The sequence below is a fragment of the Podarcis melisellensis genome (genome assembly GCF_964234715.1).
Source record: "Podarcis melisellensis genome assembly, chromosome: 5".
Lineage (NCBI taxonomy): Eukaryota > Metazoa > Chordata > Lepidosauria > Squamata > Lacertidae > Podarcis > Podarcis melisellensis.
In genome coordinates, this window is record NC_138537.1 from 430,168 (window position 1) to 454,404 (window position 24,237).

Here is a 24,237-nt window from a genome sequence, read left to right on the forward strand (position 1 = left end):
GTCGGGGCTGCAGTTGGCAGCTGATATTTAAGCAGACTTGTGCACAGAGCTTTCCGCAGTGTGTCACACAAGTGTTCCTCCAGGGTCTGGAAAGGGGTTAGTTTAACCTCCGGTTTGCTCGTAAAACTGAATTACTGTGTCGTGAAATGATTCATGTCTGAAAAGTTTGGGAAGCTGTGCTTGTGCTTGGTGTGCGTCCTTTGGTCTGGGGGGGGGGCGTCCTTGGAGAAAGTGTCGGCAGTGGCTGCAGGCTCCCCAAATCTTGGTGACATGTTTCTTAAAGGCTTCTTTTTCCCTCTCTTTCTCAGCGCAGGTCCGCTGGTGTCTGATCCCGTCACGCTGAACATGGAGAATGAGGAAAAGCTGGTCAACAAAGGCGAGGAAGATGAGATGGTAATTGGCTTTATGGTTTAGTTGCTTCCTTTTCAAACAGGGAGCGGAGCCTTTCCTTGCTCTCTGGAGTCCTCCTTGTGAGGCTTCTCTGTCTGCAAGCCCAGGACCTCTGAGGATAGAAGGGCTTTTCTTCCTTGACTGAGAAGATGCCTGGAGCCCCCTGCACAGAAGACTGGCTGCCAAGCTGTGGTGTAGTGCTTAAGAGCGGTGGACTCGTAATCTGGTGAACAGGGTTCGCTTCCCTGCTCCTCCACCTGTAGCTGCTGGGTGACCTTGGGCCAGTCACACTTCTGTGAAGTCTCTCAGCCCCACTCACCTCACAGAGTGTTTGTTGTGGGGGAGGAAGGGAAAGGAGGTAGTGAGCCGCTTTGAGACTCCTTCGGGTAGTGTTAAAGTGGGATATCAATCCAAACTCTCCTTCTCCTTCTCTTTCTCCTCCTGGTTCCCGTCCCCACGGGCTGCCCTCGAGGGTCTGGGGCATGGTGCCCGCAGGATCCTACCCCCTGCCCCTCCCTCCATGGAAATAAGCCTCTTTTCACCATAGACAACTTTAGCCTGTTTTTGGCGTGTGTGGTTTTTTGGGGGGTGGGGTTATTGGCTGGTGGGGGGGAGGTTGTGGCATGTGTGTGTTAGTGCCCATAACAGTTTCCCTGGTTTGCAAATGTGCCCACAGATCCCACAGGGTTGTTGACCCCTGGTGTGGGGTCTTTGCAGCAGCTTTGCCCACACAGAAGTACTTCCCCTGCCTCTTTCCTCCCTGACTTTGGTGTTGGGATCTGAAGGATCTGGCCAAGCAGGGAGGGAGGCAGGCGATGACAAGGCCAGGGAGGAACCCAGTCAGAAGGCAGCGTATAAGTAACATGATGGTGTTGTTGTGAGCAAGTGAGAAATGATGTCTTTAGGATGGCTGACCAGGAAAGGGATGGCAATGTCAATCCCGGCTGCGGCAGCCACGGGAAAGGCAGATTCCATCTCCTGGATCTTTAGGGAAAGGGGCCAGAAATCAGCCTGCCAATGTCATAATCCCGTTGTGCGCATCTGTGGTGCGGCCCCCCTTGGAGTGCCATTCAGTGAGCCTCAAAAAGGAAACCGTAGAGGAGCAGGAAGAGCTTTTGAGCAGGGCAGCTGAGAGGGGCTGGAGCAGCCACTCTAGGAGCAAGCTTACGGCACGTTGGGCTTTGGGGTGTAGAAAGAAGGAAGGGGGGCCTGGCACAAGTTTATAAAATGAAGCCTGGTATGGAGAAAGTGGGCAGGGGGATTCCCAGGCCGACTTCTGGTTGGTATTGAGGGTTTGCTCTGTCAGGACTGCCCCACCTTTCCCACCCCCTCTGTTGCTGTTGGAGCTCCCAGAGCCTCCCTGCAGCTGCTCCGGACAGAGTTCTGGCCCCGATTTCTTTCCATCTTCCTGTGGGCTCCCGCTGCTTCTGTTTCCTCTGCCGTGTGACAGTGGAAAGAAGCCTCTGGCCGCTCTCCAAGTACCTGCCTGATTGCCTGCCTCCCTTCCCTGCCACTCCCCCCTCAGCTCTTCCAGACAGTAAAATTCTGCCCAAGTTGAAGAGAGGAGGGTCAGATTCATTTGCGTCGTCATCTGTTCCCTGGCTGTGTGTTTCATCTCAGCTGGGCCTCATCCAGAAGTTTCAAGTAGGCTCCTCTTCTGAGGCTCAAGGTGGCCAGGCCAAGACAGCCCCCTCTGTTCTGCCATCCGTCATGGCCTCTTTCTGTGTGGAGGGGTCGCAGGGGTCTGGGAGCTGCTCAGGGCCTCCTCACTGGCTTCCAGTGTCCTGGGATTTTCTGGCAGTGGAGAGCAAACCAGAGATGTGGAATTTAAATACAGAATTGCAGAGTTGGAAGGGAACCCCAAGGGCCATCTAATCCAGCCCCTGGCAGTCACGCCCTGTGCCCTTACTGCATGTATCTCATGTGCAGAAGTGTTTCACTGGCCTGGTGTCACAGCCCTTGGCAGAAGGCTCACGCTCTTCTGCCAGTCAGCCCATCTGTGGGTTTATGGGGTTGAGTGCCCAAGCTGGAGCTTGCGAGTGAGTAGGTGGGTGCTTAGAAACACAGCTGGGGGAGAAATCTTGAGGGCCTTTTCCCCGGGGGAATCAGCAGCACTCGAGCACAAAAGCAAACTCCCTTCTTTTGCCAGAAGAGATTTTCCCAAAATGTTCTCAGTTGCCTCCCAGTAACTCTGCTTTGGAACTCAGGCGTAGGCTAGAGAGACCTCACTAGTTCCTGGTCACATTTTGCCGTTGATTTTATCCCTGGCTGTTTTTCTGCCCTCCTCTGACCCTGGGTGTTTTCCCCCCTGTCACCTGGTCAGCAGCCGGACAGGGTGACACGTGTGGCTTCTTTGTCCAGTGGCCAGCAAGAGTCTGATAGGACCTGCAGCTCTTGCGGCAGACAGTGTCTGTGTGTCTCACAGTTGCCCTTTCTCCTTGGCACAGATAGCTGGCTGCCCCTGGGCTCCTGCTGTGGAGCGAGCGACCTCCAGGAACGCCCCTGGTCCTGCCACAGTGAGGGAGAGCAGAGCAGATCAGAGGCATCCTGAGGCTGTTCTGCCCACGCTGCCAGCTGTGCCATTGCCTTGGTCTGATTGGTTCCCCTTCTTCCTTGCAGAAGATCTACGGCTACACGTTTTGCCGGTGGAAGATGGTCCTGGTGGCTGTGGGGGTGCTGTGCACGGGCGGCTTCCTCCTCCTCCTCCTCTACTGGATGCCTCAGTGGCGGGTGAAGGCGACATGCAGGAGGACTTCCCTCCGAGGCAGCAAAGTGGTTCTGCTGCGGACAACAGTGAGTGCCGCCCTCTTTGGCGGGGAGATCCCCAGGGAGACGTGGAGGACCAGGCTGGCCGTGGCCCCTGGGCAGGACAGGCTTCTTCCACTGAGCTTTCTTTGCATGGCCGGAGGAGCGTCTGATCCAGAGGCTCATCTCCCTGGTTTCTGCCTCCCCGCCTGGCTTAAAAACTGGCAGGAACTATTTAATTCTTGTGGAAGCTTCTGAGGGGTCAAGCGGGCTTGCTCTTAAAAGGCTCTGAAAGCCTGGACCTTCAGTAGCCCCAAGGACCCTGGGCTTTGGACTTCCCATGTGATCTGTGCAGAGATCTCCTCAGCTTAGGGACTGAGCACCACCCAAAAATGACCAGTTGCATGTCTGTCCAACTTCGTGCAGTTCTGCAGTCTGGCCAAGCGGTGCCTTCGTGGGCCGTATTCACAGCCTGGAGCTGTCACCTGTTTTTAGAGAAGCGCCGGGTGTTGTAGAAACACAAAGTGGCCTGGCCCCTCCTTGCAGGCTCCAGAGGAGAGGGGCAGACTTTGCTGGGGGAGATGGGAAGAAAGCAGAAAGTAAATTCTATGCAGAAGCCTGCTAGAGGTGCTAAAAGAGATTTAATAATATCTCATAAAATCACAGAAATGTAGAGGGGACAGCAAAGGTTGCGCATGTGCAGAATGCCCCTCTGCCTTCTGCACGTGTTTGGGTCCCTACAAGGTGTGGAGGAAGCTGGAAGCAAGAGGTCTTGTAGACACTTGGAAAGAAAGGCGAGTCCCTGTGTCTGTATCATAGGGTCTTGGTGAACTCTCAGCGCCTGAGGGCAGTCATCTCCTGAAAGTGCACCCCCCCGCTTAGCCCAGTGGTGTCATCCTGCTCCCCCCACTTCTGGGCTGGGGCTCCCTTTACACACCTGCCTAGAGTCATGTAGAGTTAAGCACCTTCTTCGCAGATATCAAATTGCCAGTGATGTTTGTCAGGTCATCCGAAAGTGCAGAAGCTCCCTGTCAGACTTTTGTTCTGAAAGCCCCTCTCTCTCTCTCTCTCTCTCTTTCAAAGGATGAATTCCAGACGTGGTTTTGTGCAAAGGTTCGCATTGTGCTATCTTTGGGGCCCAATCTGTTGCAGACTCCAAAATATGCATCGGAGAAGATGACAAATGGCTGCAGTGGTCATTTGGACATCAACCTGGCTGAAGAGGGCGAAAGTGATTTGAACAGACGTTCCCAGGCTCACCTACAGGAGGTAGGAAAGTTGTGGGATCGTCCTCTGCATGGCAGCCTCCAATGGGCAGCGTTTATCCGTGTGCCTTTGCCTCCGCCTGGTGGTTCCTTGGGAAGGGCTGCGCAAAGGCAGCTTGGGGGGAGGTGGTGGGGCTCTGGTGCGTGAGCAGACCCTGAAGAGGCCTCCCCCTCCCCCTCCTCTCAGCTGCTCCACCATTCGGGGCTCTGATCCCCCAAAGTGCTTGGAATGCCAGCATGCTGCAAGGGGTAGCAATGAGCCGGTGCCCCAGGCAGGTTTGTGGCCACAGGAGTGTGAGGACCTCTGATTTGAGAGCCAATGCAGTGGGCATCATTAGATTATTAAGCAATAAAAGTGGCAGTGTGGGGCAGCTGGGACTGCACACATTTTTTCATTTGACTTTCAAAATGGTCAGCAGCTCAGTTTGCATTTATGAACAGTCGCTGTCAAGTCACACACTCTGACGGCCTCCTTGTATTTATGCATCTTCCAGATCCGTTATTTCACCCACCACAGCGTGAAGTATTTCTGGAATGATGCCATGCAGAACTTCAGCTCCATAAAGTAAGAGCCACCGGCTGTTTTTCATGCCTCTTCGCTGAAAGGACTTTGGCTGGTGACATCTGTTTGTGTGTGTGTGCTCACGCTCCGTTTGATATTCTCCCTTTCCTTTAGGGGTCTGGATGATTCCACTTCCTGTTCGGAAATCCATAATGAACACAGCGCAGGGCTGACCAAGGGGATGCGAGATTACAGGTACACTCGAACACAAAAGTTGGGGGGAGAGGTGTACTGGAGCCTCTCAGGCAGCTATTTCATGAAAATTGAGCAGTTACTCTCAGTAGTGGTTTTGTGTATGGCAGTGCACTGTGTTAAGAGTGGTAGTCTCGTAATCTGGGGAACCGGGTTCGCGTCTCTGCTCCTCCACCTGCAGCTGCTGGGTGACCTTGGGCCAGTCACGCTTCTCTGAGGTCTCTCAGCCTCACTCACCTCACAGAGTGTTTGTTGTGGGGGAGGAAGGGAAAGGAGAATGTTAGCCGCTTTGAGACTCCTTTGGGTAGTGATAAAGTGGGATATCAAATCCAAACTCTTCTTCTTCTTCTTTGAAGTGCAAAAGGGGTGTGTGTGTGTGGAATTTTGCAATTAAATCTCTTCCCCCGCCCCCGATGCAAGGCCTGCCTTGCCTTGAGCCCCTGGGCCTGGGGGCCTCCCTGCCTGCCCTTCAGCTGGGACTGGGGGAGCCATTCTGGGTCGCTGGGTTTTGCAAAACACCAAGCTGCCTTCTCACCATTCTCCCCCCCCACCCCAGCCGCTGCCGCCGCTGCCCCCTTCTTAGTAATTTATAGATTGCTGTTCATGTTAGCAAGCAAAACACTTCCGTTTTTTAGAAATATTATTTTTATTTGGCTTCTGTTTTCATACAGAAAATTATTCTACGGAGTAAATGAAATTGCCGTGAAAGTGCCTTCCGTTTTTAAACTTTTGATTAAGGAGGTAAGAATTGCATGTGTCTTTGTTTGCGAGAGAGAAGGAGAAGGGGGCTCCCACCTGCTGCTCTGTGGGATCTGGCCCGGGGATTAACTGTGCATGAAAGGGTTAAAGGCTGTGGAGGGGAAACCTGCCTGGACTTGCCAGTGCAGCTCTAGGTTTCACCAGATAGGTTGGAGCAATTGTGGCAGTTTGTCTGCTTTGGGGGGGTGGGGGGGTGGTCTGTCTGTTTCTGTGCTTTACGGGGGCCCTTTCCTTCTCAACTGGCCAGTGTCACGTCCGCTCTCCGTCAGCCGCAAGCCTCTTAAGGAAAGCCAAGCAGACAGCAAGGCTGTTCTCTTGCCCAGGCCTGACATTAGGCCAGGGCATTCAAGTGGCAGGTGGTTGTGTGCTGCAGTCGCCAGGCCGTGATTCCACGGAAGATCCAAGGCAGCTGGTGGGGATGGGCAGCGTTGGAGTGGCACCATTTGAGTGAGGTGGACACTCTCTTGGGGGCCTCGGAGAGATAAGAACCAGCAGGTGGTGCCAGGGTGCTTAGCCCCTTGCTTAGACCACTCCTGTGCCCCCTCTGTGGCTTGTGGGGCCCACTTCCCCACCCTCCATTCCTCAGTTTGAAGGGTAGTCAGAGCCCCGCTTGCACAACGACGCTTCTCCTCCTGCTGCCCCTGTGTGGCCCCCAAATCTGCTCCAGAGGAACCCTCAACCCCTGGAGCGGATTTTGACGGGGCTGCAGGGCAATCGAGGGGGACGTTCCATTGCACAAGCGGAACAGCCGCGTTGAACGCAGCCTTTCGATCTTTGCACGCGAGCAGAGGTGTGTGTGAAAGTCAGATCCAGTCAAATTAGCCTGAACCTCAAAAGAGGGTGTTCCTCTTCCGACTTCCTTCTTCGGTTCTACGTGCTTTTCAAGGGAGAAGCACCACCCGATGGCCAAGGGGAGAGGAAGGGGGCGCAGAGGCTTCTTGGGTGAAGTCCTCAAGGGCACCATTAGCGCCCACTGAGCTGGCCAGCCCTGCCAGGAGAGGAGGGGAGCTCTGAATCCTTGCCATGTGCTCTTCTGGCACACTCTTCACTCCTCCCACGCAGACCAGGATGGGTCTGAATTCTAAAAATGTATGTAATAGGAGGCCCTGAAATTCTTGACCTTCAGACCAGAGAGAGGAGGGCGGCTCCTTCGTGCAAGAGGCATAATCCGTTGCTTTGTTTTGTTTTCTCTCTCACCCCAGGTCCTCAATCCTTTTTACATTTTCCAGCTGTTCAGTGTGATCTTGTGGAGCACAGATGAATATTACTACTATGCAGCAGCCATTGTGATAATGTCTCTGATCTCTGTTGTTAGCTCACTGTATACCATCCGGAAGGTGAGTTCCAGGGCTGCTTTTGAGCACCTGCCTGCCTGCTTACCTGTGGCAGGTGAGCTCCCCTGGGGCTGGCATCCCAGCGTCAAACTTCCGCTTCTGTGGCCTGTTAAGGTTTGCCGCTCTTGAGTGCAACTTGACCCCCAGCGGGTGGGGTTGTGGTCGGATGTTGACTCTTCTCCTTCCCAGCTGAGGGTGCGGCTCTGGAAACGCTTTGCAGCCTGCAGAGCTGAACCGGCGTAGCTTGAAATCTCCTCACGTGTTGTGACAGCTGCACATGGCGACTAGCGGAGGGGGGGGAGGGGGGGTCAGAAGGGCAGCCAGGTCTTCTGAAAGATGTGTGACTCTGGTGGTGCCAAGTGCTGGCCGGGGGTGAACTAAGGAGCAGAGGAGGCCTTGCCCAGTTCTGCCTAGCCCTCTCAGAGGGCGGCATCCAGGAAACTAGATCCGTCAGTGCAAGGATATAGGTGGGTGCTGTGGAACGTCTCCCCACTCCTTTCCTGGAGTACCCCCCCACGCCTGCCCCAGTCCTGCTCTGGGAGGTTTGGGGAGGAAGAGGAGAGGGGGAAGACGTTTTATGGGGCAGGCAGAAGCCCTTGCACTGATGGAGCTATTCGTTGGGGGCTGCCCAGAGTCCTTTGGGCAGCAGCGGTTGGGAGGAGAGAGGATTCGGAACTAGATTCCAGGACACACAAAAATGGTGAAGATACCCACGTTGGCCCTGAGAAAAATGTCAAAATCCGTAGCCGGGCAATACATCTGTTAGGGCAACCGAAATAGGGTGGGAGCTTTTGAGGATCCCAGAATGGAGCGGGGGGAGGGGGAGGCAGGTGCCACTCGATGGCAGCCCGGGCCCTGCAAGCCACTCTGTGACGTTTGGGTTGGCCTAGTGCTGGCAAGGCTCTGGTGAGTGTGTGGCAGAGGCGAGGGGGCTGGAGACTGAGCCAGCGACTCCTGGAGTTCAGTGTCAGGGCAGGGGGCAGTTCTGCTGCTTGCAGGCTGCTTTCTTGCTCCAGAGTTCCACTTTCTCCACAGTGCTTGTGGGGTGGGGGGCAGTGATGCAGCTGGGAGTCACTGGCCCATCCCCTTAGTGCCCCTTGTGCTGCTGACTAACGCCCCCCCTTCTCTCCCCAGCAATACATGATGCTTCATGACTTGGTAGCTGCTCACAGCGTCATCCGGGTGTCGGTCAGCAGAGGAAACCAAGGTAGGTCGGGGGGGGGCTGTGCTTATTTGAAAGGGAAAGTGGATCTGCTTCCTTGGAGGGAGGGGCAAGTTCTCTCTGGACTTCTCTCCCAGGGGACTGTCCTGGCTGGGCCCAGGGCTGGGGTCTGGCCATGCTGGGCCCTCCAGGAAGCACCAGTGGGGTCCAGCAGACTGCAGACCCATTTCTCCCTGTCTAGGGAAGTTTCTAATGTGTGATGTTTTACTGTGGTTTACAATTTTTTGGAAGCGGCTGGGGCAGCCCAGTTAGGTGGGCGGCAAGTAAGTAAGTGAGTAAATAAGTAAGTAAGTAAGTAAGTAAGTACGTACATACATACATACATACGACTGCAATCAGCTAAGTTTTACTTGCTGGTAATGCATTGAAATGAATAAGCAGGACTAAGTTAGGTCTGCTAATAGCAGGAGGTCTGTTCGGAGTAATGCTTCCTTGCTCACCGGCCGAGGTCTCCAGGGAGAGGCTCTGCAGTGCCCCCTCCTGCAAAGGTGTTTTCAGTCTGCAGCCAACCTCCAACCATCCTTTCAGACTACAGTCTCTCTCTTTTGCATGGGCCCATGGGCCCCTCTCTGTCTCTCCTGTCCCTTCTCCTAGCTGGGGTGTGTCTTGTACTCCAACCTTGGATAGCTCTCCCTGTCCCAATCCCTGAGGGATCTCTGTGGGCCAGGGGTCGCTCTCCTAGAAAGTAGCTCCCTTGGAGAGACGCCAGCCACTCTGGGCCCTTGGCCGAGCAGAAGAGCAGCCAGAGCAGCTGCCGGACCAGGATTTCACCCTTTGCTTCTCCCCGGCCTCCAGGTGTGGAGGAGATCCTTTCCACGGAGCTGGTGCCTGGGGACGTCATTGTGGTCCCTCTGAATGGGATGATCATGCCTTGCGACGCCGTGCTCCTCAGCGGGACCTGCATCGTGAATGAGAGCATGCTGACAGGTAACGGGGAGGGCCCGGCGGGGCCCCGATCGCAGCTGGGACCTGGGTGGTGCTTCTGGGGCTTGGGATCTCCGCCCTGTCAGCTGTGCCCTCGTCTCGTTGAAGGCGAAAGCGTTCCTGTCACAAAGACCAACCTGCCGAACCCGACTGAGGAGCCCAAGGGGGGCCTGGCGGACGAGGTGTACAGTCCCGAGGGCCACCGGCGGCACACCTTGTTCTGCGGCACGACCGTCATCCAGACCCGCTTCTACACCGGGGAGCTGGTCAAAGCCATCGTGGTCAGGACAGGTGAGACAGAGCCTTCTGCACAGGCAGCAAGTGTGTGTCCCCCCTCCGTCATGTTCCTCTGGGGATCTCTGCAAATATCCTGCACAGCATCTGGGCACGGGGCCCAGCTCTTTATTTGATTGATTTTGGGATTTCACTCTCTCTCTCTTGCTAAGCTGTGATGGCTCACAACAAGTTGCAGCATCCGACCTAGTCTAGCTTTGTGCAGTGCGGAGGCTGAGGTGTCCCTCTGGCCTCCTCCCTCCTGCCCCTCCGATGCTGCCCTCAGGGAGTCTGTGCAAACACCAAAGGCAGCCTTTTATTGGCCCGTGAGCTCAGGGTTGCCTGCCCTGAACGTAAGAAGGTGCTGCTGGATCAGGCCCACAGTGGCCCATCTAGTCCTGCATCCTGCTCCCAGGGTGGCCAGCTGGATGCCTGTGGCCAGCAGGATCCAACCCCAAGAGGCCTGTCCCCTCCTGCAACCAGTTGGCAGAAGCATCGCTGCCTCCGACCACCCCATGCCCTCTCCTCCATGGAAGCTGGCAGCAGGACCTCCCCAGGGCTTCAGACTCTGAGGTCTCTTCCAGCCCTACCTGCAGGTGCTATTTGGGACCAAGGCTGGGACCTTTTGCAGGCAGAGCAGGGGCGCTGAGCTGTGGCCTTGGGCCTGATCTCTCCAGAGGGCACTTGCTTTCTCCCCCCCTCACCTCCTCACCTGAAGGGCTCACCTTTGGAAGATCTGCATGTCTCCATTGATGAAGCCCTTTCTGCTCCGTTGTGGTTCTGAGTGACTTTCTTGTCCTCAAAGGTGGGCTTTGCTGCCGCTATAGCAGGGGCTTCTGCTGCCTGGCCAGCCGGCCTCGAGGCGGTCATAAAAAAATGCTGCCTTGGTTTTCTTGGGACTTGTAGGTTTGTGCTTCTGATCCCGTCTTTGAAAGCCTCCTTGCTTCCTCCTAGGCTTCAGCACTTCTAAAGGGCAGCTGGTCCGCTCCATCCTGTATCCAAAGCCAACGGATTTCAAGCTCTACCGAGATGCCTACATGTTCCTGCTCTGCCTGGTCGGGGTGGCAGGGGTCGGCTTCCTCTACACCATCGTCATCAGCATTCTCCACAAGGTAGGAGGAGTCCCACCCCTTTCGTCTCCATCACAGGCTGGGAGGGGGGCCGGTCGCTTCAGCCCCCCTCCTCCTTCACGGTCTCTGGGCAGAGCCGCATCTGGGCAAACGCCCAGGTGAAGCTGTCTGGGGACGTGGCTTGTTCTTTCCCCTTGCCCAGCCCCACATGCAGCACACCTGCCTGCCGCGTGGTCTTCTTGACCCAATCCGGAAAGCTCTCTGAGGAAATTGCCGACTCACGTAGTTCCCACTTGGTTGTGTTCAGCATGGATTGTCAGTTGTTAGTTTTGCTAGAGCTTCCTTTTGAAATATGGTGGTACCTTGGTTCCTGAACAAAAACAAAACAGCTCTCAAAGGCTGCAAACCCAGAAGTGTTCTGGTTTGCGAACGTTTTTCAGAAGCTGAACGTCCAATGCAGGTTCCACTTGTGTACAGGAAGCTCCTGCAGCCAATCAGAAGTCATGCCTTGCTTTTTGAATGGTTTCGGGAGGTGAATGGACTCCCAGAATGGATTCAGTTCTAGAACCAATGTTCCACTGTACCAGAAAGCAGTGCTACAGCCCCTGGCCCTCGGATGGCTGCGGTGTGCGCAATGCTTGTTGCAAAACCTGCATCTCAGGAGCATGGGAAACAGCCTTCTCCCAGGTTTGCATAGCTGCTTGTCTGCTCCGGCAGATAGTGCTTCCACAGGACCTGTGGCGGGGGCGGGGGGGGGGCCTTTGTGCCAGCAGCTGCCTGGTTTTGGGACATTCCACGCTTAGAGGAATGCTCCCCATCCCAGCTCCCAGTTCCCCTCCTTCCCCTGGTACAAGGTCTTGCCTGGGTGAAACGGTGCTGCTAGATCAGCAGGCTGCGGGTGTCCAAAGGCAACGCAAAAGCCTTTCTCGGAAATGCCTCTGGCGAAAGAGGTGGGTTCTTCCCACAGCACCTGCTGCAGGAATCTCTCAGCGCAAGCATTTGAAGGGCTGGCTGAACTGGAGCCAGCCTGGCCTCTGGGCAGCCAGCAGTGAGTGACCCTCTCACTTGTGGGTAGGCAAACTAAGGCCCGGGGGCCGGATGTGGCCCAATTGCCTTCTAAATCCGGCCCGGGGACGGTCCAGGAATCAGTGTGTTTTTACATGCGTAGAATGTGTCCTTTTATTAAAAATGCATCTCTGGGTTATTTGTGGGGCGTAGGAATTCGTTCTCCCCCCCAAAAAAAATAATAGTCTGGCCCCCCACAAGGTCTGAGGGACAGTGGACCGGCCCCCTCTGCTGGCCCCTGCTCTCACTCATCTTCCTCCTCTCCTCTCACAGGTCTCGGCCGACATCATCATCATCGAGTCTCTGGACATCATCACCATCACGGTGCCACCCGCTCTTCCTGCCGCCATGACGGCGGGGATCGTTTACGCACAACGGCGGCTGAGGAAGATTGGCATCTTCTGCATCAGCCCTCAGAGGATCAACATTTGCGGCCAGCTGAACCTCGTGTGCTTTGACAAGGTGCAGATCATTTGCCCAACCATTTTTACTTGAGAAATTCTGAGCTGAGTTCAGGATGAGGCTTCTGAGATCCTGTCACAGACTTCAAGGGGGGCTTGTGATGCTCAGTTTTGCGGAACGACGCAGACGGGTGCATTGTCCTGAGCTGAGGCCAGACCCAGGAAGGGGCAAATGTTGGACCCTGGCGTTTTTCTCCTTGCTTAGTGCCCCTCAGGAAGGTTCTGGGCAGGAGATTCATTCAGTAAGATACCTGCAAAGAAGCAAGTCACAGAGAGAACGCACTTGTGTTGGGCGGGGATTAGAAGGGTTTCTTCAGCTTCATTGCCCAACAGATGTGAAAATCTTTTAATAAGCATCAGGAGAGTGTTGATAACTTTTTGGGAAGCTTGTGCAGAAAGTAGCCAGGGAATTCTGACGTCACCCAGTGAAGAATTCCTTCGTGCATGTCTTTGGCCAGGGCCCAGATTCCCTCACAGCCTGTAGATGCCTGGCTTTGCTGAGGTGGGTGTTCTGTGAAGCTGCTGGTGGGCAGAAAAGGCTTTTCAGTGGAGCTCTTGCCATGCCCAGTTGGAAAGGGAGGAAGGAAGGAGAAGTTGCTGGTCTCTGGTGGAGAGGCCCTGCAGGCCCGTGACCACCTCTGGGATGGCTGCTGTAGGCGACTGGAGGGGAGGAGCCTAAGCAGAAGAAACAGCCAATAAGAGCCTGAATAGCTGTTGCATGTAGAATGGCAGCGTGGGAAGGGACCCCAAGGGCCATCTAGACTGACCCTCTGCAGCGCAAGCGCTCCTTCCCCGCTGCATCCGCGTGAGCTTGCCTCGGGGGGGGGGGGGGTTGCTACGTATGCAGTCACTCAGAAACAGCCCTCCCTTTTCCCTGGGGACTGCAGGTGTTTGGCTTTCTCCTCTTCCCCTTTAAGCCCAATCCTTCATTCCGCTTGAGCGCGCAGACGGAGTGGGAGGAGGAGGACGGAGAGACCACAGAGCCATCTTCCTTTTTGCTGGGGGGGAAGAACAGCGGAGTTTGAAGTGGCACAGCGTAGAGGGAAAGGTTTTTGGTGCTTTTGTAAAACTCTTTGATGACTCCTCCTCTGAGACTATTATAGCCACAAAAGCATGGCTTTATTTTTACTTTTTGGTTTTTTTCCAGGGCCCGGTGATCCTGCCCTGCACCCCTTCCCTGCAGGGTCAAAACAAAGCCTGAGCAGCCAGGCCCTCTAATCTCTGAATGCCTTGCTTTTTGTTTCTAAAATTGTTTTTCCTCCAGAGCTGATCACAGACCTCCTTTGATTTAGGAAAAAACAACAAAGCGAGCTGAGGGGTAGGAGATGAGGGAGGGTTCACTGGGGGGAACGGGCCTTGGAAAGCAAATCCTGCAGGGAGCTTGAATTCCTCTGGCTCTTCTTACGCAAGGCTAATTAATTTTAATGAATTGCACTTGCGTGTTCTGAGGGGCTTAGAGCTGGGCAGGTTGCCTGGGGCGAGGCCGGCGATGTCAAGGAAAGCCTTCCCTTCTGCTCTGCAGAACCTCTCCCTTCCACCCACTGCTGCTGCTTTAGGGGTGGGAGGGAGGGGCAGGCCTTGCCAGGCTGACACATTCACTGCCCACCGGTGCCAGGCGGCAAGACCTTTGCCGCAGTCCTGCTCTTGGCCTTCTGTAGTTGCACAGGGCCAGCATTTGGAAATGCAGCCACTGCTCTTGGCACAGGGTGATTCCTGGGCATAGAATGTGATCCCTCTAAACTTGACTGGGGCAGAGGGGCGTCTGTCTGGCTCCCTCCCCTCCGAGGGTCCTGGCTAGTAGTTTCACAGCCTTGCAGCGGGTACGAAAATAATTGAAACGGAGGTGTGAGGAAGGTGAAGAAGTATTTGCAGAAGCTCCCCTCTTCCTTCTCTTTTGGCCTCCCGCTGGTTAGCGCACAGGGCCAGGGGCTCCCTTCTGGTTTCCAGGTCGGCCTGCTCCCTTGGGGTTAGTCCAGTGCCTCTAGACGCATATTGAGACTGCGCTCCCTGTGCTTAGGCCAGTGGCCAAAGACTGCTCAGTATTTCTGGCTCTGCTTTTCACGTGTTCCTTCTCTCCTCCACAGACAGGCACCCTTACCGAAGACGGCCTGGATCTCTGGGGAATCCAGAGGGTTGAAAATGCTCGGTAAGCTGCTTCTGTGGAACGTCGTCCGCCTTGGGGGCTTTCTTACTGTTAAAATAGGGCCATCAGGCCAAACCAAAAGGGACCCTGTGTGCTCTCCTCTTGGCAAGCACCCAGTTCCTCTCCCAGGCTCCTCAGCTGGTCCTGCTCTGCTCTGCCAGGTGCCAGGGCTGCCCATCGGAGGATGCCAGGGGAGCCCCTGTTCGGAGGGGCTTGCAGCCCTCCCTTGAAGTTGCAGGATACAAGGCAGTTTGCAACATAAAAAAACAAAATGAATACACAGAATATGTAATGTAGTAACAAAAAAGCAACCCCCCCTCCCGGCCAAAAAACCCCACAATTAAAAAGCCATAGATTATTTAACCAGCCCAAGGCCCGGGAGAATACAAACATGTTCACCTTGCTCCTAGATATGTAGTGAAGACTCCAGGCAAGCCTCCCTGGGGAGAGCATCTCACAAGTGGGGAGCCACTGCAGAAAAGGCCTCCTCTTGCCAGCCCATGGCCCCTTGCATCTAAACCAGCGGTGCCCCTAGGGGCTGGCAGGACCTCCTGGGGTGGGATTCCCTAGGGGGCGCTAAGCGGCTGGAGGTGCAAATGACTCTCAGACCCTGGAAAGCTGGCAACCCTAGATCAAGTTCATCAGTTTGGTTGACTTGATTGAACTGTATAGCTTTAGATGGATTTTGAATAAATGGGCAATTAATTGTTACTCTTACAAATTTTACGGTGTCCATCTCTTCCTTAGTGGGAATCATGCTTTTTATAGGGTAGGGGGCACCGGAGATGAGTCTGTGGAACTGAGGGTGTGGCGGCCCCAGAAATCTCGGCAACTGAACTCCTCTCTAATGCTCAGTTCCTGGAAGCTGCAGGAGGGGAGGGTGCTGCTCCTGTGCTTAAATCCTTCTGCCTGGCCCCTGTGAGAGCAGGATGCCAGAGAATGTGGGCCTCCTTTGCCTGATCCTGCAGGCTCTTCTGGTGGTCTCAAGTTCAGCTGGTGCCCTTGCAAATGTTGGTTCCAGATAGAATTTATCCAGCTTTTTTGCTGAGTGGAATTTGGCTTTTCTATTGGTCTAGTCTGGAGGCCTAGGGAGAGAACTTCCCAGAACTAGCTCACCTGGCTTGTGAATGACGCTGTCTTCCCAATCCTCTTCTTTTTCGGCATCTAGTTTCCTCTTGCCAGAGCAAAGCGCCTGCAGCGAGAGCCTCGTCAAGTCGCCTTTCATTGCCTGCATGGCAACCTGTCACTCCCTGACCAAAATCGATGGAGTCCTTTCAGGAGATCCGCTTGACTTGAAGATGTTTGAAGCCACTGGATGGGTGAGAAGCTGGCAGTTCTCCTATTGCCTGCAGTTTGGTTTGGGGTTTCAGACTCCACAGGTGCAAATGAGGCATGGGTTTTAAGTGTATGTCTGTGGCTAAGAGGCAAGATGTAGGTAAAATGAATAAATATGCAGCCAGTTCTCCTTGCGGTCCACTTCTTGGGATGCATGAAGTTTTGCAAGGCAGCAGGGCCTCCCAAGCCATTGATTCCACCCCTGAAAGGCCATAGGGTGGGATTCACCTTAAGGAAGTGGGCTCCCACACCTACCTGGGGGGGGGTCGGGGGAACCCGCCGAGCAGCACACAGTGGGAGGAAGTGGTGGGTTGTTCCATCTGGCAAGAGGAAAGGGACGTTCTGTTGGAAAATTCCATTCCACCTTCAGTTGCAGACATGGAACTGTTGCATGTCACATGTCTGTTTACATAGCAGCACAGCTTGCTGGGAACTTCCGTTGGGTGTATAGCTTTTGCTTTTCCCTGTCTCGCTGCAAAGACAAAGAGAGAGATGACGTGTTTCTTTGTCCTGATTTATGATGAATACATCCGTAGTTGTGGTATGCTTCCACAAGCCTCACGCCTGTTCTGTGTGCGCAGTTCACTCTGCTGGTATAGTGTGCCCTGGCTTTGAAGCCCGGGTTGCTGATTTACATCAGAGCAGAGGCAGGTGGGTCTTTGCAGTGGGACGGCTGGAAGGAGACGATCCAGCTGCGGCTAGCCAGCTGGCCTTGTGACCCTCTGCATGCCGACACTTTCTTCACGCAGCACAGAGTTAGACTGTGGAACTCCCTCCCACCGGAGGGAGTGATGCCACCAACTTGGGATGGCTTTAAAAGAGGATTGGACCATGACACGGAGGAAGGGGATTGCTGGCTCCCAGCCAGGATGGCTCTGCTCTGCCTCCACGGTGCTTTGGAATCCCGGGTGCTGGAAACCCCTGCAGGGAGAGAGAGAGGCTCTTGGGCTCGGCTCGCTGCTTGCAGATTTCCCAAAGAGGCACCTGCTGGGCCAGAACAGGATGCTGGCCGGGAGGCGGTTGGGGGTCCCCCCTGGGGGGCCTGATCTGGCTGGGCTCCTCTCTTATGCTCCTCCCACTTGGAAGAGGGCATCTCTCACACATGCGCTTCCTTCCTTCAGAGCCAGTGTGGTGTAGTGGTTAAGAGTGGTAGATTTGTAATCTGGGGAACCGGGTTTGTGTCTCTGCTCCTCCACATGCAGCTGCTGGGTGACCTTGGGCCAGTCACACTTCTCTGAAGTCTCTCAGCCCCACCCACCTCACAGAGTGGTTGTTGTGGGGCAGGAAGGGAAAGGAGAATGTTAGCCGCTTTGAGACTCCTTAGGGTAGTGATAAAGTGGGATATCAAATCCAAACTCTTTTTCTTCTTCTTCCTTCAGATTCTTGAAGAAGCGACGGAGGAGGAAACCGCCCTCCACAACCGCATCATGCCCACCGTGGTCCAGCCACCCAAGCAGCTTCTTCCCGACCCCAAACCAGCAGCTGACAAGGAAATGGTAGTTCTGCGCAGAGCTTTCCCCCACCTTGCCCCCTCCTCCCTGGAGCCGGAGGCCTGCCTTGGCCAGGGAGCTGCAGTCGCCCAGCAGACCTGTGGCCTGTTGTCACACGGCTGACCAGTCGTTGTCGAGGGGGGTGGGCCTTGTTGAGGGGGGTGGGCCTTTCCCTATAGATGTCTCTCAGAGGAACCCCATGCTTGGAAGATATTGGGGGGGGGGGGCTGGGGAAATGCTGGTTGGGCATTTGGGCAGCTGACAGGAAGCTGCTTTGAGCGTCCAACGCTGGAGGAGCCGAGCTGCCTTCTCATTCTTCTGGAAAGCTGTTGTCCCCTTTAATGTTTAATAGGTTATTGTATTTTAGTGTTTTGTTGGAAGCCGCCCAGAGTGGCTGGGGAAAGCCAGCCAGATGGGCAGGGTGTAAATAAATTATTATTATTATTATTATTATTATTATTATTATTATTATTATTATCATCATCATCATCATCATCATCATTATTGCAGATAGTAATGATTTTATTTTTTCTGTCCCCTCTCCTCCCACCCCCTTTGCAGGAGCTCTTTGAACTTTCGGTGAGTGTTCTCTCTCCCTCCCCCCCCGCTTCCCTTTCTGCCCCCTTCCCTTCCTCTCCCCGCCTGTGCAGGCCCTGACTCCCCCCTTCCTCTCGCTCGGTTAGGCCAGTTACGAGATTGGCATCGTGCGGCAGTTTCCCTTTTCCTCCGCTCTGCAACGGATGTGTGTGGTGGCCAGAGCCCTCGGGCAGAAGAGGATGGATGCCTACGCCAAAGGGGCTCCGGAGGTGGTTGCCGGACTGTGCAAGCAAGAGACAGGTAAAGGGAGAGAGGGCTCCTTCCTCCTTCCCCCCCCCCAACCTTCACTTGAAAGGGGCTTCTTCTGATCCCTTTCCTTCCAATCCCCTTCCAGTGCCGGTGGATTTTGAGAGGGTGTTGGAGGAGTACACCAGGCAGGGCTTCCGTGTCATTGCCCTTGCTCACAGAAGGCTGGAATCCAAGCTGACCTGGCACAAAGTCCAGAATGTCGCTCGGTAAGTTGGCATCCCAGAGCAACGCAGTCCCGCCTGGCAGGAGCGCTGGGAGTGAGCGGGGGCAGGTGCCCATTTGAAGCCATGTGACTTCCCAGCCCTGTGGTGGGTCACAGGAGGCCTCTTCAAACACTCTTCCTTTGGGCTCTTAGCCCTGGTCCCTCCAGGCCTGGCTCTTCTTCCCCTTTACACCTTCCCAAGCACCTTGTGGGCAGCCTCTGATCCCTGAGATTTCGCTTTTAACCAAAAAGCCACCAACAGAGCTGTTTCCCACCAATTTGTCCAGTTAATTCAGTTTTTGAAAGACGCCTAAGCTAGTCTTGAGTGATTTGTGCCTTTTGCAAGGAAGTCTTTCTTGAACCTCCTTGTGGCTCCTGCTGCCCGTGGTGTTGCCTTTCTCAAGAGCCACCACAAGGCTCGGCCTCAGGCATTGGCGGGCAACACTGCTTTGCATAACGCCCTGCTTGTGGGATTCACACCCCCGGCCCATCCACTTCTAGGCCAAGTTCAAGGTTTGGGGATTTAGGACGCAAGTCCCTGCGCAGGTTCCTTAAGGGACCTCCTTTTCCCTCGGCCATCGGGTCCCGTGGGGGAAGGTCTGTCCTTGAAAGACCTAACGTGGCAGAGTCCCATTTTGCAGTAGCTGGGAGGGGGGCTTTCCGATGCACCTGCCCCTGGTCTGTGGAACCCTCTTCAGAAACAACGGGAGACATGTTTGTTCTGTCCACCTTGTCTAGCTCATGAAAAGGTCTCTGCCACTTTTGTATTGTTTCTGAGTCTTTAGGGTGGTGATACTATTTTTTTAACTGCCTTTTTATTTTTAAATCTTATGATATACTTGTGGATCACAATGAGATGCATGTAAAAGGGAATTCAGTAATAATAATAATAATAATAATAATAATAATAAATAGTAACAAGTGCAGTTTTACTGCCTTTTCACCCAGTTTGGACGGAGCCTTTGGAGCTGTTTGTGGGCTGCGCAGGATTTTGCTGCCATGAATAATGTGTTGGCCCTTTGCAAAGTGTCCCTGGAGTGACTTTTTCCTTGCAGTGCATCAGGTTCTGGGGGGAACTGTAGTTTTCCTAATGGTGTTTGTCTACATTCCCCCCTTTCTCTCCCCCCCCCCGTTTTGCTGCAGAGATGCCATTGAGGGCAACATGGATTTCCTGGGTTTAATTGTCATGCAGAATAAGCTCAAGCAAGAAACCCCAGCTGTGCTTGAAGTTCTGCACAAAGCCAATATCCGCACAGTCATGGTGACAGGTTGGTGAGCTGCTCTTATGAAGCCATTTTGGGCTGCCAGGGCCTCTGTGTTCTTCTTGTTGTTGATGATGTTGCTGCTGCTGCTGGAGTTTCTATTCCAGTGCAGCCCCCTGCAGCTGAGCTCCCTGGGTGGCCCCCTCCCCTAGCCAGACTCAGAGCCCCTCCGCCCCCCTCCCCAAGCATCTCCATCTTCTTCTGTCTACAAAGGCAGAAGCAGGTGGGGTGGAGGCGGTCCTTGTGCAGCCGCTGAGCAGGGCTGTCTAGTCCAGAGAGAGGTGTTACACTGAGATGAATGGAGCAACCTTCTGAAGAGCAGAGGTTGGACGGCCACCTGTCAGCGGTTCCTTTCCTGTGATACCTGCATTGCGGCGGGTTGGGATAGATGTCCCCCAGGTCCCTTTCAGCTTTGCAGTTTTGTGATCCTTCGAGATTGCAAACGGAAATGAGGAAACAGCTTATCCAGAAGGCGGGGGGGATGGCAGAGCGCGAAGAATGAGAAGGGCAAGGAAGGGCTGGCCAGGAGCGGAAACCGAGGCCCAGCGAATCATGCTGTGCTTTTTCTCCGCAGGTGACAACATGCTGACGGCCATCTCTGTGGCCAGGGACTGTGGGATGATTCTACCTCAAGAAAAGGTGATCATTGCTGAAGCCCTGCCCCCCAAGGACGGACAGACCGCCAGGATCAACTGGCATTACGCAGATGCCCTCGCCAAAGGCACCGATTCCCCACCAGCCATTAACTCAGAGGTAACGGCAGAGCTCTGCCGGTCATGGGGGGGGGGGTTTGCTGTTCTCTCCCCCACCCAACCCATACTGTGCTCGCTTGCAGCCCAACGTTATTTATTCATTCATTTATTCCACAACATTTAAACACAGCATGATTGTAAAAAGAACTCAAAGAAGTTTACAAAAAACAAACAGACCAAAAGATCAAGAAAAAAATGCAGCAGTACTTTAAAATGTACAAAAAGTTAGAACAAGATGAAAATGTGATCAGCTTTCTAAGTATATCTGGGTAGGCTTGCCTAAGCAAGGATGTTTTTAGTCCAGTGAAGGCGTCTGCCTGAGGAGGTCCAAAGTGTAGGAGCTGCCAGACGAAATGATCGGTTTCTTTCAAGTGCAAACTAAGTCTAAGGTGCCCCGGTAGAGCTGCCAGGTCTGTGGGTCAGGCCGCTCGAGGGGGCGCATGTGGGGTCAGGCCATCTCATAGGTGAACTGGTCCCAAGTTGTGAAGGGCCTTCTATGCTAATCGTAATGCCGTGAACTTGGCCCAGTAGCAAATGGGCAGCCAGGGCAGACCTCTGAGCCCCGGGGTTCTCTGCAGACAGGGCCTCCCTCCTGACAGCAATGGTTCTGCAGCATTCAGCACGGGCGGCAGCTTCCGGCTCCAGCGCAAAGGATGTCCCACATGGAGCGCATTCTGAGCGGGGAAGGCACTGGTTTGACTCCTTGGAAGGGAGGCGGGCAGTGCTTTCCACACCGGGGCCACTCTGAAGAGACATTCCCTCCTGCCTGGAGGACGAAGGTGGAAGGCCTCTTTTAAGGTGGCCCTTGCAGCTTTTCCTTTTCGAAAGGTGTTCCTCGTAGCATTGCTTAGCTGTTTGCCCGAGGAAATTGGCAGCCGTTTCTCAGGTGAGCCTGCTAGCTGATGACCGTTGCTGTTTTGTCGCAGGATATCCCCATCAAATTGCCCCCCGAGAGACTCGAGGACCCCCACGTGACCAAGTACCACTTTGCGATGAACGGGAAGTCCTTTGCTGTCATCCAGGAGCATTTCCAGGACCTCGTCCCAAAGGTCTGTATCTGGAGCAGCTCTCGGGGGGGGCCAGAGTCAGGGGCAAAACTCCCATCGCTGGGAGATGAGCGGGAGGAGAATCATGAAACGTCTCTTCTAACTTCCTATTTCACTCTGTCATGGGGGCATTTTCCCTGCTCCCCCCACTTTTCTGATGTCTCAAATAGAAAAAAAACAGATGAGATGATGACTTTTGCAGAAGAACATTTAATATTCTGTTTCCTCCCAGGATGAGCAGGAGCTTTTGAGAGCTCTGTTCTGCTGTTTCTGCCCATTGCAGCGTCGCATGAACCGCAGTATTGCTCTGACAGCCGTCTTGGCTGTGTAACCAGAGCTGAATGCTAACCAAGTTCATGTTTCCTAACTAAAAGGCAAAGTTTAAGTTTGGGAGCTGCTAAGAATAAGCTAACCCTTCTGCATAAAAAACTGAAGTTCCCATGTCTCCACCATGTGCCCCCTATTCTAGAAACTTCCAGGAAGCTTCCAGGCGAAGCGGTTGCTTCACAACAACACACTTGCCAGACCTCCTGTGTGGCTTGCCACTGAATAGCCGTGTTGACCAGTAGCCACTGATAGCCACCTCCCACCCCCAGTTTGTCTCACTCTTTAAAAAGCCACGCAACTAAGCCGCCGGCTGGCCTGTGGCAGCAACATCTACAAGTCCATGGTGCATTTTGCATGTAGGAAATTCCTCTTCTCCCTCCTGAGTCTCCTGCCAGCCCCATTGCATTGGCCAGCCCAGAGTTCCTCATTCATTCATTTATTTATTTCTGTTCCACCTTTTCCCCCAAGGAGGAAATAGGAATAAGAATAAGAATAAGAAGCCACCTTGAGCTCCTTGGAAAATGGGTGGGGTAGAAATGAAAGAAATAATAAGAATAATTTTACTATTTATATGCTGCCCACTCTGGGAGGCTCCCAACAAAATATTAAAAACACAATAAAACATCAAACATAAAAAACTTCCCTATACAGGACTGCCTTCAGAAATAGTAATCACTATTTTATTATTTATATGGCACATGTCCTTCCTCCCCCCAAACAAAAATTAATACAACAACCCTGTGAGGTGGGCTAGGTTGAGAGGCAGTGGCTGGTCCCCCAGGTCCTAGCCTGACCCTCCAGCCTCTACACCCCACAGAGACTCTCTTTCCCTCAACGGAAATGCCTTAGACTTTCCTCCCTGGAATAGTTTTGGTTCTCCTTCTCTGCACTTTCCCCAGCGATCTCCTTTGGAGGCACCAGGGGTGTGCATTGCAGGAGTTTCCCAGAGTGTGAAATGTGTCCCTGCCCTCGAAATGCTCCGTCTCTGCCCCCCCCATTTTAATTATGTTGCTGAGAGCCCACCTCCCCTGTTTTTCAGCTTGTGTTGCATGGCACAGTGTTTGCCCGCATGGCACCGGACCAGAAAACCCAGCTGGTGGAGGCTTTGCAAAACGTAGAGTAAGTACCCCTCTAATTTTGACGCTGCTGCTGCTGCTGCTCTTGCTGCTGCTTTGACCCGACTCTTCAGGCAGCCCCAAAGCTTCTTAAAACGCCGAAGCCGCAGTTCTCTGGTTTAAAGGTGAGGGTTGCCCTGCAGGGAGAAACCACGCGCCGAGTTTGGGGTATTACCCCTGCCCTCTGGGCCAGGGAGCCAGGAGCCAGTCTCCAGAGGTCAGCCCAGGCCACACCCCTGACCTCTTCCCAGTCGGGGATCAAGCTTCAGCTCACTTGGGGGCCGGCTGGCCAGTCCTCTTGGCACTAAAGGGCCACTTTTTAAGAATCTGCCCCTGCCCTTCCCCACAGTGCCTGCCCCCTGAGTTGTTGTGTCCTGTCTCTGGGGGGCGGGGGGAGCCAAGCTGGATCTGCTCTCCCCTGGACAAGTGCAATGCGAAGAAGAGGGCCGGGGGGTCTTTCTCGAGTCAGAAGGGTCAGGCAGAACATCTTGCCCACCACCAGCACGTGGTCTTGATGCCATGCAGAGCTCTCTGGCGCCCTCTGATGGGCACAGCAGCCCAGCCCTCTTGGGGAAAACGCTTCCAAGTTTCAGCTTCTTACTGAATGAGTCATTACCCAAAGCATTAGATGACATTTTGTGAACTGGAACTTGCTGTGGAAGTGATGTCAGAAGCCACATTCAGCTCAGCTCCTTGAGAGCGTAGTGAGAGCCTCCAGGATGAGGCTGGTGACCCAGCCAGTCCAGCGTCCTCTTCTCTCAGCAGCCACCCAGATGCCATTGAGATTGGCAGCCATCGCTGCCTCCGGGGGGAAGTGAGTTCCATAGTTTAAGTCTGTGCCGTGTTCTGAATCCTCCAGCATTCGGCTTCATTGGACAGAAGGAGAAAACTCGTCTCTGTCCACTTTCTCAATGCCATGCATAATGTTATACTTTTTGGCCCCCTCCAACGCTGTGAAGGGGGGGTCTGGGGGCCTTGCGTCCCGGCCTGTGTTGCAGAGAAGGCCTGTTGCTCTGGCAGTGGCTGTGCCAAGCAGCCGTGCCCCCTTGCCTGGCTTTGTGGGAGCCTGGAGCAGCGTGGAGACCTCTCTCTCTCTCTCGCTCTAGGGGGCACCAGCGCTCTTCCTCCTGACCATCTCTGGCTGCCCGGCTGCCCCTCACCCAACGATGCCAGGCAGCCCTGCTTCTTCATCACAGCCAACAGTGGTGATTTCTTCCCACTGAGAGTAATGCCCTGGCACCATCTTTGCTGCAGATCAGGATTCCCAGGCCCTGATTCGCCAGGCAGCAGAAGCGGGCGCTGCGGGGTCCTGGCTCTCCCTTGCTTCTTCACACAACGCATGGTGAAACTATGGAACTCCCTCCCACCGGAGGATGAGGCAGATTCATGGAGAGGGCTACCAGTTGCTCTTGTTCTGGGCTCCAGCTTGCGGGTTTCCCATTGAGGCCCTTGTGAGG

General features: G+C 54.3%; 1 protein-coding gene across 4 annotated transcripts in view; it reads left to right on the forward strand.

Annotated features, from left to right (window-relative positions):
- ATP13A3 (ATPase 13A3) overlaps window positions 1-24,237 on the forward strand; it is a 47,667-nt gene that overhangs the window by 10,814 nt on the left and 12,616 nt on the right. For 3 of the 4 annotated variants that reach the window (XM_081910737.1, XM_081910736.1, XM_081910738.1), the window contains exons 2-23: window positions 309-393; window positions 3,010-3,183; window positions 4,219-4,404; window positions 4,895-4,965; window positions 5,077-5,157; window positions 5,826-5,895; window positions 7,116-7,250; window positions 8,382-8,454; window positions 9,265-9,396; window positions 9,502-9,684; window positions 10,621-10,778; window positions 12,075-12,263; window positions 14,347-14,408; window positions 15,574-15,724; window positions 17,120-17,236; window positions 17,792-17,809; window positions 17,914-18,067; window positions 18,162-18,282; window positions 19,422-19,546; window positions 20,115-20,293; window positions 21,219-21,341; window positions 22,705-22,784. In XM_081910737.1, the coding sequence (XP_081766863.1) occupies window positions 346-393; window positions 3,010-3,183; window positions 4,219-4,404; window positions 4,895-4,965; window positions 5,077-5,157; window positions 5,826-5,895; window positions 7,116-7,250; window positions 8,382-8,454; window positions 9,265-9,396; window positions 9,502-9,684; window positions 10,621-10,778; window positions 12,075-12,263; window positions 14,347-14,408; window positions 15,574-15,724; window positions 17,120-17,236; window positions 17,792-17,809; window positions 17,914-18,067; window positions 18,162-18,282; window positions 19,422-19,546; window positions 20,115-20,293; window positions 21,219-21,341; window positions 22,705-22,784 (2,630 nt within the window). In that variant the 5' untranslated portion in view covers window positions 309-345. The remainder of the gene's footprint in view (window positions 1-308; window positions 394-3,009; window positions 3,184-4,218; window positions 4,405-4,894; window positions 4,966-5,076; window positions 5,158-5,825; window positions 5,896-7,115; window positions 7,251-8,381; window positions 8,455-9,264; window positions 9,397-9,501; window positions 9,685-10,620; window positions 10,779-12,074; window positions 12,264-14,346; window positions 14,409-15,573; window positions 15,725-17,119; window positions 17,237-17,791; window positions 17,810-17,913; window positions 18,068-18,161; window positions 18,283-19,421; window positions 19,547-20,114; window positions 20,294-21,218; window positions 21,342-22,704; window positions 22,785-24,237) is intronic. The other variant, XM_081910739.1, reaches the window with a different exon arrangement.